Source organism: Herpailurus yagouaroundi, unplaced genomic scaffold (assembly GCF_014898765.1).
Source record: "Herpailurus yagouaroundi ecotype Mexico unplaced genomic scaffold, PumYag 67690, whole genome shotgun sequence".
Taxonomy (NCBI): domain Eukaryota; kingdom Metazoa; phylum Chordata; class Mammalia; order Carnivora; family Felidae; genus Herpailurus; species Herpailurus yagouaroundi.
The window spans coordinates 1,877,675-1,891,583 of NW_024420490.1; the positions used below are offsets into that span (position 1 = coordinate 1,877,675).

Consider the following 13,909-nt stretch of genomic DNA (forward strand, 5'->3'; position numbering starts at 1 on the left):
TCGTTTCTCTTGAGAAAGACAAGCCTCCTTGTTCATGCACCAGCTACCACCTGACGCCTCCTGCCTCCCGAAGAGTTCAGAGGAGACTGGTACCTGCAGCAAACTCACGACAATGGAGGGGGAAAGTGCTTTTGGCTGTGTTCCCATAGAGGATGATCAGACATACATAGTTAATTACAGGAGCAGTGCATGGGTGTGATTCTGTCTGAAGGTGCCCAGAGATACTCTAGACCACTGCTGGTCCCCAGATTCCCCTCGAATCATCACCTCATCATCCGATTTCTGAGTGGTTTTCATCACAAAATGATGACTCGGTGACCCTTTCTCTTTGCCAGGACACCCTTGTGGAATTTGGGTCATTTGATCCTTCCTGCCTGATGCCCACCTGCCCAGATTACTGGACCTACTCAGGGTCCCTGACTACCCCGCCCCTCTCCGAGTCTGTCACCTGGATCATTAAGAAGCAGCCCGTAGAGGTTGATCACGATCAGGTATGTTCTTTCCACCTTTCTGTATGAGGACATGCTAGTCTGCCCCTTTAACACAAGGCTGGGCTCAAACTTTGGCATCGGTTTTGAACATCTTGTAATGCTTCTACATTTTTATTAAAATGCGCTAACATCTTATCTCAAAATGTGGATATAAATTGGGGAATTCTTCAAACCAACTAGAGAGAACAGTTAAAATTTAGGACACATAAGCTTTTTACTTCCATATTTGGCAATGACATATGTCTTATGTATTGTGTATTTTATATATAAATATGACTCTCTATATAAACAAGGCCCTTTTAAAGGGAACAATGAAGACTGGAGATGGGTGTGCTCACAACCCTTTAAAATCCTTAAGGAGGGGCGCCTGGGTGGCTCAGTCGATTGAGTGTCCAACTCTTAATTTTGGCTCAGGTCATGATCTCACTGTTCATGAGTTCAAGCCCCACATCTGGCTCTGCAGTAACAGTGCAGAGCCTGCTTGGGATTCTTTCTCTCTCCCTCTCTCTCTGTCCCTTCCCACTTACATGCACTTTCTCTCAAAATAAATAAATAAACTTAAAAAAAATCCTTAAGGAAATTTTGCTCTGGAACCTCAGGATAAAGACAGAATCCAACAGTGTCTGTCCATAAATTTTAAGTCAGTTGTTTTGAACTTGGAGTTTATTTTCTCTTTAAAAAGTAAGTTTTAAAAGTAAGTTTCTCTTTTAAAAGTTTCTCTTTTAAAAGTAAGTGGTAATTACTTGCCACTAATTACTAAATTCAATGCACAAAATCCTGTTTAATTCATAATTTAAACTATAATGGTACTTGTATATGCTTGCTTTATGGGATTTTTATTAATTACAAAGCATTTTTATAGGAGCAAAGGCTTCCAAAACCTTTTTTATGAAGCCAAGATAACTGATACCAACACCCATTAAATATTTTTAAAAATTAAAAGTAAACTAAAGATTGATATCTCTGAAGAATATGTTTTAAAGGAAGCAAAAGTAATACATGAAAAACAGAAGCTAGCAGTACATTAGAAGAAACATACACATTTTGACCAAGTAGTATATATTCTAGTAAAGCAAGGATGGTTCATTATTAGGAATGATATTAACATACTTCATCATATCAGTGAATCTTAATAGAAAAATCATGTAATTATTTCCATACATTGTTAAAAGGCATTAGCAAAATGTACTATTCAGTTTTTTAAATTTTTAAATAAAATAGAAATGAATGGAGATTTCCCTAACTTGCAAAAAAGACATGGATCTCACTTCAAAAGTAAATAGTATGTTTACTGTGGAAAGAATTGTTACCATATACACTTTGGAAGTTGTTCTGGAAGTAGCCAATACAATTAGACCAGAAAAGAAAAAATAAGAGAAACAATAAAAACTACTTTAAAAATAAGGTAGTTTAGTAATTAGTGGAGTATAACATTAATTTGTAGAAATCAATACATTGATTTCTTAAGCTTTTTTAATTTATTTGAGAGACAACATGCGCACACAAGCTGGGGAGGGACAGAGAGAAGGAGAGACAGAATCCAAATCAGGCTCCATGCCGTCAGCACAGAGCCCAGTGTAGGGCTCGAACTCACAAACTGTGAGATCATGACTTGAGCCGAGACCCAAGAGTTGGATGTTTAACAAACTGTGCCACCCAGGTGTCCCTAGAAATCAATACATTTAAAGCACATATAAATATATATATATCACTATATATAAATCACAATCAGTTAAAGGATGCAATGATATAAAGTTATAATGGAAGAATGAACCCTATTTATAATGGAAACAAAAATATAAAATGCCTTGGAATAAGCTTAAGAAAATTTAACAAGTAAACTTAAAATATCCCTGAAGGATACAAAAGAAGAATTCATAAAATGTATACCATGTTATTGAATCAGAAGACACCATAAAGATATCTTTAGATGTCAATTCTCCCTGACTCGTTATTATCCACTGTTTATTCTCCATAAATTTGATGTGGTCCATTCACTATGCCAATAGGATTTTTAGATAGATGTGCTACTTCTAAAATCATGTGGCAAAATGAACAAGCATAAATAGCCAGGGAAAATTCTGAGAGAGAAAATGAGAGATGATTAGATCTACAAACTTATAAAGTCACAATAATTAAATAGTATGGTACTGGCACACAAATAAAGAGATCACTGGAGGGAAGAAAGCGGTAAGTTCAGAAATATGTCTAAGTACATATGAGAATTTAGTTTGTGATAAAGGTAGCATCTCATCTCAATGGGGAGAAAACATGAGATTCTTCAGTAAATGCTAATGCGAGGACAACTGGGCAGGCATTTGGGGGAGAAAAATTAGATCCACCATGCAGACCTTATGCAAGAATATATTCCACATATATTAAATGTTAAAAACACCGCTAGGACAAGCGTAGGAAAATCTTTTTATACCTCCAAGTGGAGGAAGCTTTTTTCACTATATATCAAAACCAGAAGTCCTAAAGAAACCAACTAGTAAATTAGACCACATAATTTTTTAAAATCTGTCTGATAAAAGCCATGAAAAACAAATGACAAAACATAGAGCTTACCTGTTCATAAGCCTGGGCTTGGTGACCTATATGTTTAGTCTGCGTTTATCCTTCACATTTAAAAATTGACCTAACACTGGGGCACCTGGCTGGCTTCCCTGGTTCAGTGTCCAACTTCAGCTCAGGCCATGATCTCATGGTTCGTGAGTTCGAGCCCCGCATCGGGCTCTGTGCTGACAGCTCAGAGCCTGGAACCTGCTTCCGATTCTGTGTCTCCCTCTCTCTCTGCCCCTCCACCACTCATTCTCTCTCTCCCTCTCTCTCTCTCTCTCAAAAATAAATAAACGTCAAAAATCAACCTAACACTGAAAAATAAGTCAGTAAAATAAATAAATCAGAGAGTCAGTGGCCCATGTGAGGAGTTTTCAAATGAAATCTCTACACAGAAGATTCAGTAAGAAAAAAAACGTTAGCTGTCATCTATAATCCTAGTCACCTATAATCAGTGGTAGTCATTGTTTGGGTAAATCTTTCTGGTTGTATATCTATACACGTACACATAAACCCTTTTAGTCTTTTATCTATATAAATATACATAATTTTCTTCACCAAATGGAATCATTCTGGACATACCATTTTGTTCCTCTTTTCACTCAGTGATATGTGAAACATTTTATCGGTAATAAACATCTTCAATATCACTTTTAATGGCTATGTACTAGTCCATTTTATAGATCTAATGTAACTTACTGATACTTGAGCGATTTCTAATCTTTTGCAATTAGTTGAATAAAAATAAATCTTAAGTACTTGGACACATTCTTAATTTCTGAGGGTATATGCGTAATTTGCAAATACGGTCCCTATGTTTGCCACTCGCCCCTGGTCACAATCCTGCCTCCGCAGCTCTACTTGGCCTGAAGTCTTTGATCGAAACACATCTTCACATGCTTGCCTACTGCGCCCCAGGCTGTCCTCTCCATAGCTGCAGCGTGCCTGACTGACTGAGGAGAAATGTTGTGAAAAGATTTTACAGCGGGCTTGAAGTCCAGTGTTCCATAATAAGGTGGCTCGGAAAGCCAGGGGGGCGAATGATGCTATCGCCATATTAGAGAACAAGCTTTTGACTTGGGGTTGCTCCTCTTTGTACTGAGCTCCACTGTCCAGTCCATGAGCCACTAGCTGCACATGGCCATTTACATTGAAATATAAACACATTAAAATAAAAATTAAACATTCAGTTCCAAGGTACCTGGCTGGCTCAGTCATTAGAGTATGTGACTCTTGATCTTGGGATTGTGAGTTTGAGCCCCACGTTGGGTGTAGAGATTCCTAAAAAATAAATGAATAAACTTTCAATAAATAAATAAGTAAGTAAATAATCCAGTTCCTTAGTTACACTAGCCACATTTCAAGCACTCGGTAGCCATATGTGGCTAGTGGTTATGATAATGAATCACGCAGAGGACATTTCCGTCATTACAGAAAGTTCTATTGGACAGTGCTGGCTGGGGGCATCCCAGTGCCTGTTAAGAAGACATCCATACTACGGGCACCTGGGTGGCTCAGTCGGTTGAGCATACAACTCTTAGTCTCGGCTCAGGTCATGATCTCATGGTTCGTGAGTTCGAGCTCCACATCAGGCTCTGTGCTGATAGCACGGAACCTGCTTGGGATTCTCTCTCTCCCTCTCTCTGCCCCTCCCCTGCTTGCTCTCTGTCTGTCTCTCAAAAATAAATAAATAAACTTAAAAAAAATGTAAAAAGAAGAAGACATCCATATGCATTGCCTTCCCCTGCAATGCCCAGGTACAGTGAGCAATGAAGAAGACATTGTTTACATTAATGATTCAGTTACATTTTGAAAAAAATGAAACATTTTTGGCACTGTTACTGTATACATCAGGCCTTCCCTATAGTATTCTGTAGGCTAGTTATTTTGCCCATTTAAAGATGAGGTTCCTGGAATCAAAGATGAAAACTTGTCCTTGGCAAACGGCTAATGTGTGGGGGACAGGGCCTTTGACCCCCAGTCTTTGGATCCCAAGTACCCTGCTGGCTTCACCACCTCCTGTTACCCTCCTCCTCATACATTTTATTCCCTGTCTAGTAGTGAAGGCATTCCTAACCAGAAATAAGTTGTTCTGTATCTAGTTTTAGACAAATGTTTTGGAATTGTAAAAATAAAAGTAATTTATTCATGAAGTTAAACTGTTACGCCATTGAAATCATTTATGCTTCCTACTTCTATTTCTAGCTTGAGCAGTTTCGGACCCTGCTCTTCACTTCGGAGGGGGAGAAAGAGAAAAGAATGGTGGACAATTTCCGCCCCCTTCAGCCCCTAATGAATCGCACTGTCCGCTCTTCCTTCCGTCACGATTATGTACTGAATATACAAGCGAAACCCCAGCCTTCAACTAGCCAAGCAACTCCCTAAGACATTCATATCTAGGCAGTACTTTGCTTTAATGAATACATACTAGCTTTTTAGAGATTGCTGATTGGACTGTTCTAAACGCCTACATTTAATAATAATTGTAGATGCGCATTTCTTGGTGTGGCAGTGCTCCTTTCAGTCTCTGAAGAAAGCTCTTTGGTAAAGAAGTTCTTAACTTTTACTGATAATGATGTTTAACACTGACGTGGCAGTAAGAGACACAAGTTTGTCCTTCAGCAACCTGTTGGTAATCGTAATGTCTTTTTATGTCCTATATTTCTGAGTTGTCTTATGTTTATTAGTTGTCTTTTTATGTTTATTAGTAACTCTATAGAGTTGTAAGTAGTGATGGTAATCAAAATATTTAACACTGGTAAGGTGCAGACACTGACTATCCAGAATGCAGGCCTTTCAGAAATGGTCCCAGCGCCCAAACTGGTACTTCCTGGCTAGCTGAACATTGGCCATGGTTTTAGGGATATTTTATTTCAAAATCTGAATGTATATTCTTTTCTAAAGCCTTCTCAACAAGTATATTTGCCTGATCTTTAGTTGTTATCCCTAGTACATGATATGCTTACTATCAATTTATGACATAGAAGAAAATATTTTGTAGTTCTAAGAAAATAAGAATTTACTTATAACAGGGAATCCTTTTGCACTTCTGAAGATCAAATATTTTACCTCAAGACCTGATCATATAGAAAGCATATACAGAGCATTTTAAAGAAAATGCTTGAAGTTCCTAGAATTTAAAATTCTTTCATGCTTTATTTACAGACATCGTTTTCAAAAGACTAGTAATATAATAGTCTATAGTGTTATTTTGCATTGTTTGTACACTGTTTCATAGAATATAATATTTTCCACAATGACAGAACTATCATGGCTTTCCTTGAGAACTGCCTGACCTTTATTTCATGAGTTGAGGTTCTGTGCAAGGCAGGTGCTCAACATAAATCTCCCAGTTAATATAATGGTTTAAATGACTTCTGCTACAGTAATAAGGAGAGAAAATTAACAGGCTAAAATCTAGAGAATTCTACATATTTGGGGGAATCCATGCCATTGTTGCCTTTGCTTGTAAATACCTTGGAATGTTTCTAGTTGCCTATAAGCCTGTGTTCAAACTCAATATTGAATTTACTAGTGGTCTTTCTTTCATTAGTATGCTAGTCATCTGATCTGCAAGGTAGGGTTGGATGAGTAGACTTGACACTACTAAACTATACAGTGAAAAAGTTTAAGATGGTAAATTTTATGTGTATCTTACCACAGTTAAAAATAAATAATACATTCAGTAGAAGAAAAAGAGGGTTGGAGTTGTATATGTGTTTCGGGGGGGGGGGGGGCGGATATCTGCTCTTAAAAAAGGGAGGGGGCGCTCCTGGGTGGCCCAGTCCGTTAAGCATCAGACTCTTGATTTCAGCTCAGGTCATCATGACCTCACGGTTCGTGAGATGGAGCCCTGTGCCACGCTTAAGATCGTCTCTCTCCCTCTCTCTCTAAAAAATAAATAAACAGATAAATAAATAATTTTTTTGTTTTGTTTTTAAAGGGAGGGGGTGAAGGCATTTGCTTCTAGAGTACATGCCTTCTCTGGGAAGAAAATGAATAAAATTCTTAAAAAGATAAATGCGAGGGGAAAAGTTTATGTTAACTATCTAATTGATCTGTTCAAACCATAGTTATCTTTAAAAGGGTAAACACACACACGATATGCATTTTCTAGAGCACAGGGCTTCACTCCTAGGCCTCTCACAAAGTCTTTGTGCAAAATTCTATTGCAGTGAGTCTTCCAAATTGGAGTGAGAACCAGTGCGCCAATACCCGACTTGCCCTTACTTCTTAGAGCTACAGAGGATGTCTTTATTGGGTGTGTCCCAGCTTGCCACTCCTGATTCACCTGCACCTGGTGTTTTGGTGTGATTATTAACAGCACCCTCTCACTCTCAACCATGTGCTGGTTTGCATGATCAATTCTTGCTCACCTTCTCTGCAGAGGTTACATGGAAACCGCCCTGGGGAGGTGTGTTTCTTTTCCTCGGTGCCTTAGTCATCTGAGCTCCAAAGGGGCTTGCAGATTCCGGGGCTACTGATACACCCTAACAAGAAACTTTGTGTCTTTTGTGCCTCCAAAAGTGTTTTACTTGTACCTTCCTAAACAGCAAGGGGCAAAATGTCCTTGAGAAAGAATTTTGTATTAACATTGCTGCTTATCTTCATTAAATACTATAATAAAACCCTTTCTTTACAATATTAATATTGAATGCCTTTTTCTTCCTATTAGTTTTTTTTTTTTTTCAATATGTAAGATGTCTGTAAAACTAGCGAGACATCCTTTACCATGTAGTGACTTTACCATGAAAGTGACTGGAAAACTTGTAACGGATTTATTAGAAAAGCAGGAGACAAAAACCACCCACTCTTCAGCTCACCTCTTTCTGTCAAATTAGTGCACAATCTGCTGATATCACCAGTAGGGAAAACTGCCAACCCTTTTCTCCTCTGTGAGCCTACATGGATTAGGGTAAAATTGCCTATTCTGAAGCAGGCATTCACCTCAAAAAAGTTTAGGAAGATACCTTTCCCTTGCTCACTGGGGGACACATTTCTTTTGGTGTGTTAGCAAAATTACAGTATTGTAATCATTTTAGGTATTTTTCTGTGTCACTAGAAGAACCAACACTATTTACTTGATACATGTTCTCCTTAACATTTTACTGTCTTCTTGATTCAACTTTATTGGTTAAATTCTTTCCCATAAAATTTTACTTGGATATCATTGTTTTTTAAGTGAATAGGCTCTAATTTTACCATATAATGAGTGCATCTAAACAATACTGGCTTCTTTACATATAAATAGTAATGCATCCTTGTTAGGAACTGAATGTTTATGTCCCTCCTGCACCAAATTCATAGGTTGACACCTAACCCCCAACGTGATGGTGTTAGGAGGTGGGGCCTTAGGGAAGTGAGTAGGTCATACGCGTGGTGCCTCATGATGGCATTAGCGCCCTTATAAAAGAGACCCCAGAGCGGTCCCTCACCCCTTCTGCCATGTGAGGATGGATACAGCAAGAAGATGGCCACCAATGAGCCAGTAAAGGAAGTTCTCACCAGACACTGAATCTGCTGGCACCTTGATCTTGGCCTTCCAGCCTCTAGAACTGTGAGGAATAAACAACCCAAAGAGACTAAGACCCTTTCCATCCCTTCGTACATTTTGATTCTTGCTTTTTGAGTTCAACCACTCTTCAGAAATAGTACTTTGCTTTGGGTCCTGGGTGCCGATATGGACTCACCACCACATTTTCTCAAACCACCAGCAGTTTTTTGCTTAGAACCTACCACCAGAGGAAAGAATCGAGTAATAAGCGCTAGCACTGCATAGTTTGTTCCTCTTTCAATCAGTTGTACAAATATAGATTTGCATGCACTTTTCATGTTAATATACATCAAGTATTTTATTTTGCTATCTTAGGTAGCATATATATACTCTGGAAATATATAAAGCCCTTGGTATACCAATGACGGTTAGAGAGGAGTTGAGATCCCATTCTATGTCCCTGCATAAATCTGGTGACTCATACTGAAATTAATAGTAGGTGAGAAATTAAATGTTCTTTCCTGAGAATTTCTGCATTGACCGTTCCATGAATCCTCGTACCACAGTCCTACAAGGGCAAGAAAAAACCAAATTAATTGAAAGAGTACCAGCCTGGCTTTCAGAGAGTAGATTCTTGCTTTTTCTTGCTCTCTCTTTATGCTTGCAATAAATGTGAGATACATTTATGGATCATTCTTTGGTCATGTTATAATAACTAAGATTCATATGTACTAATAACAGTATCTATGACATCATCTACATAAGTTAAAAAACTTTAACTTTTTGAAGATAATCATCTATTTTCTACTGACGATGTAAAATTAAAATTTAGGCATTTTCCCATAGAGGGGGGATAAACTGAAATGTACATACCTGAGAATAAGTAGATGTTGCATATCAGGAACCAAGAAAAATACGTGTTATGTTGCAGAATAAAGATAACTTTGTTCTATTTATCAGGATATTATAGTAGAATGTACCTTTGAACTAAATTTTTACATACTTTATCTTATGATTTATTGAATTCAAATGAGCATAACTACAGTTTGAAATGAAATTGGCTTTTAGAATAACTTCTGTAATGAAGTTAATTTGAGCAATTCAAGCTTGTTCATGAAAATGAATTCAGTGGTTAATTGTTGAGGATAAATGTCTAACTCCTATAAAAGGAGATTTACATTCATTTGTAAATCATAATAAAATAAAATGTAGGGGCACCTGCCTGGCTCAGTCGGTTAAGCATCTGACTTCGGCTCAGGTCATGATCTTGCAATTCACGAGTTCAAACCCCACGTCGGGCTCTGGGCTGACAACTCAGAGCCTGGTCTGCTTCTGATTCTGTGTCTCCTTCTCTCTGCCCCTCCCTCTTTCTCTCTCTCTCTCTCTCAAAAATAAACACTGTAAAATAAAAATCTAAATCTGTATCCTTTTTAAAGTAGGAGCATGTTCACAGAAGACATTCTCACTTTATTGCTCTCACATGAAAGTCTGGTCTAACTCATAAGAAATGTTACAGCAATCCAAACAACAATCCAAACAGTGACACTTTCAGAATGGCATCATAAGTCCTGGTCCCAGAAACCAGCAAAATTGGTCATTTGTACAGCAACGTTTTTTGCCCGTCAGGGCATTCTCCAGTTAGGGGCTATAACCACCAAGTCTCCACCTTCAAGTTTAAGATTTAGTTCAAGAAGCAGCTTTGTGATAGCCGCAAAGAATATAGCGTGAGAGGTGTTATAAAAGGTGAAATACTTGAGCTAGGAGCATACACAGGACAAGTATCAACCCACTCTTGAGGGAATAGGGGAGTATTCACAGTGATGATGATGATATAACAGATAATGTGTCAGAGACACTATTGTCAGGCACTATGCCAACATATAGCACGCATTTGGGAACTATTATCACTACCTTGATTTTTACAGATGAGAAAACCAGGGACTAGACATTAAGGAGTTTACTCAAGATCAGAGAGCCAAGGCTTGAGTTTCCCAGTCTGTCCAACTCCAAAGCCTGTAACCATAATTACTGACGCACTGAGCTGGACAAGGTCAGCTTGGAGGTGTGTTGTTCCAAGTGTGTAAGAGGGAGCAGGGCAAGGCTCTATGCACTTTGGGCTTTGGGTGGCTGCTGAATGATTCCAAGGAGGGACTAGGAGAAGCAGGGGCAGTTTAGTAATTGGGTAGCTCAGTGATTGTCATTTGGAAGAGAGAGGAACAAAGGTAGGCCAAGGAAGTTATCCAATCACTAAAAAGATGGGGGTTGTTAATCATTTTGCCGCTGCAGTATGTCCTCAAGAGAAGCATTTTCTTCTTGGTCTTGTCTCTGGCCTTGTCTGTATACATCACAGTCTGATTATTAACAGGGCTGATTTTACTTGCTCAATCCTACCCTCATTGCCCCAGTTTAATTCCTCATCTAGACTGTGATATTCCAGCGTTATCCTTTGTATTGCAAACCAGAGTAATTTACCTAAAACACAAATGACGACAAAACTCAAACCAAAAAGCTTTCAGTACTTCCCTGTTGCGTAGAGGACTTAATTAAAGCTTCTCTGCATGGTTTACTAGGCCCTTCTTCATAACCCAGCTCCACCCCACCTCTACTGCTGTGTTCTTTGATATTTTGGAACTTGCCTTTAAATTCGATGGCCAAAATTCTTGCGGGTCTGGCAGATTCCACATTGTTTCATCCGTCAGTGGCTTTGCTTATACTGATTTAGCTTTCCCACCTGGGGATCCCACCCTTTTCCCCCTGGGTAAAGGCCACCTTCCTTTAAAACTCAGGCATCATAAAGTCCTCCCTGAATCCCAGGTGGACTGTGTTAAGTAAATTCAGTTGCCAGTACCATATTATCTTTGTATTTGGTCCTTCTTCGTCTCTAGAGTGCACATTCCTTGGGAGCAAAGATGACGCCTTGGCGGCCCAGGTGTTGCTTTTCCCTACAGAGGTGGCAGGTGTGAATGGCAGAGGGCGGAATCTGGCGCTTCGTCTGAGGGACTGATAGGTGGGACCGCAGAAGAAGGCGGTGTCTGAAGGTCGGACTGGGAAGCTAGGCGATACACTGTGCCTGGAACGAGGTTTCGTGTGACGATGAGGACAAGAGAGACAAGTGTAACTTTAACGTCCTAGCCACAAGACACACCAGTGTGGAGTGGGTAGAGGTAGTGATATTCCCGGGGAAACGCTAGGAGGGAAGAATTACTTTCAGGGAGGGGTAGGAATTTTCGGGAAGGAGACGTTCACTTGTGCGGTTTCGGAACACCAGCAGCCTATCAGAACCCCCACGCGCCATGGGTCTTTGTTCCCCCCGGGACGGCCCGCGGTACCCGCGCCTGCGCGCGGCCGCTCCCTTTCTTGTCAGCCGGCCTCTTCCGGCCAGCTCGTAGCGGCGTGGCTGTCCTGACAACATGGCGGCGCCCGGGAAGATGATGTTTCCGGAGAAACCGAGGTAGGCTGGGCTGTGACAGATGAACTGATGAGAAGAGGGGACGGAGCTGGCCGAGGCTGGACATGGAGGATGCGTAGGCAGGAGGGAGAAGGGAGCTGGGCCAGGCACGAGCCACCGTGGCCGCTCGAGCACTTCCTCGGGCGCGCCCCAGGCTGTCACCGGCGTGTGTGGGTTCAGGGAGGTGAGGAGGGGACCGGGGGGCGGGATGGAAAAGACCTGCCGTCTGCTTGTGGAACGGCGAGGCGAGAGTAAATCCGTGTTGTGTGATTAAAACACGGGAGGCAAGATTTCACTCCCGGGCACCCGAGCGATTTCTTGTACTGGGCGCCGAGGAGACGGCGCGCGGAGCGGGCGGGCGGGGAGGGGAAGTGGGGGGGGGGGGTAGCGGAAAACTCCGGCAGCGCCTCAGGTGCGGTCAAGTGATGCTGGCGTGTGCGTGTCTCAATCTTCCAGTCACAAAAAGTTCAGAGCCGCCCTGAAGAAGGAGAAACGAAAGAAACGGCGGCAGGAACTCGCTCGATTGAGAGATTCAGGTAATTTCCCCAGCCCGTTTTGTGTGTCAGAAATTGCTGTCTCCGCTCCCGTCCTGACTTGAAGCCCCCGTGCCAGAAGGAAGCCAAGTATTGTACGCGCTGAAAAATTACTGCGGCCCCTGCCTCCCGGGTGCCGTTAGATTAGACCCACTTCCGAAACGCTGTTAACGTACTAAAAAGAGGGGGGGACAGGTCATGGTGAATCGCCCCTGGTCGTGTGTAAGTATTTATGAAGTATCCGGTATTACAGGTGCAGGCATCATGAATTACAGCAGCTAGCACAGCCCTTGCACATAGTAAGTATTCGGTGAATGTTTCCCTTTGTAAAACCAGCAGGGCTCGAGGGGTTTAGACCTTTTGCACAAGTTTCCTCACCGTTTCTCGAGTAACACAAGAGACCCTTTGGGGGCTCCGATTATTATTGTCATTTAAATGTATCTAAGCGCAAAACTGGATACGAAACTCTGACCAGAAAGCAATGTCTTTACAGATTACCAAACCAAGTGAAATTACACATCCAGTAAAATTCAAATGTACGTGAATGTAATGTTAGGGATGATGTGAAGCAAGCTTACAAGCATGATTATCGTACTGATTGGACTTTGGAATGCCACTGCAAGTGTTGCCCTGTGGTTATTTAGCAGTTTTTTTTTATTCCTATTAAAATACTGTGGCACCTTCGTCTGTACTGGCTGTGGTGTCATTTGTCCTTCACATGGCAGAATCTAACATTTATATATTAAACCTGCCTGCTTAATACAATGAAATTAGTACTAACGCAGTTTTAAAAGTTACATAGTCATTATAGAGGCTGATGGAAGCACTGAAGCAACACAGTACTGTGTTAGGGTTGCCACCCCGATTATTCAGACAATTCTCTCTCTCTCTCTCTCTCTCTCTCTCTCTCTCTCTCTCTCTCTCTTTCTCTCTTTTGAGTTATAGTCCTCACTGCATTAGTTTTATGGATACAATGTAATGGTTTGATATTTGGATACATTGCACAAATGTATCTAGACACTTCTTGCAGTCCACCGCAATGGCCTCAAGTAACCAAGATTCTCTGGCCTTGGGAAACATAGTTATAGACATTTCATTTACTCTTGGAGTTGCCCGGTAATTATTTTACTAGCAATACTTGGAATATTTAAAATGGGAAGAGTGGTGTGTTTACCTGGGGCCTGTGTTAGTGTCTCTCTTTTACTCATTCGACACTGAACCACTAAACGCAGGATAAAGCTTCAGGGATAAAAAGAAAAAACAGGGCAGGTTGCAGTTATTGATGTCCTTGGTGTCTGCCCCATCCTCATTCCCCTTAAGGATCTCAGCTACAGTACTTTGTGTACTTAACCTGTTTTCTTCCAACATAACTTTTTTTTTTTTT

The 13,909-nt window shown here is 40.7% G+C and overlaps 2 protein-coding genes across 7 annotated transcripts in view; both read left to right on the plus strand.

Annotated features, from left to right (window-relative positions):
* The window catches only part of CA5B (carbonic anhydrase 5B), a 51,937-nt gene extending 45,196 nt beyond the window's left edge, over nucleotides 1-6,741 (plus strand). For all 4 annotated transcript variants that reach the window (XM_040468198.1, XM_040468199.1, XM_040468197.1 and 1 more), the window contains 2 exons: nucleotides 336-491; nucleotides 5,256-6,741. In XM_040468198.1, coding sequence (XP_040324132.1) covers nucleotides 336-491; nucleotides 5,256-5,435 — 336 coding nt within the window. In that variant the 3' untranslated portion in view covers nucleotides 5,436-6,741. The remainder of the gene's footprint in view (nucleotides 1-335; nucleotides 492-5,255) is intronic.
* A 5,130-nt stretch (nucleotides 6,742-11,871) lies between these two features.
* The window catches only part of ZRSR2 (zinc finger CCCH-type, RNA binding motif and serine/arginine rich 2), a 27,762-nt gene continuing 25,724 nt past the window's right edge, over nucleotides 11,872-13,909 (plus strand). The window contains exons 1-3 of one of the 3 annotated variants that reach the window (XM_040468353.1): nucleotides 11,980-11,995; nucleotides 12,449-12,528; nucleotides 12,779-12,824. Coding sequence is in view for 1 of the 3 variants with exons in the window: in XM_040468352.1 (XP_040324286.1) it covers nucleotides 11,955-11,995; nucleotides 12,449-12,528 (121 nt within the window). In the remaining 2 variants the exon portion in view is untranslated. Of the gene's footprint in view, nucleotides 11,996-12,040; nucleotides 12,177-12,448; nucleotides 12,529-12,778; nucleotides 12,825-13,909 lie in introns of those variants that run through there. The other 2 variants (XM_040468354.1, XM_040468352.1) reach the window with 2 other exon arrangements.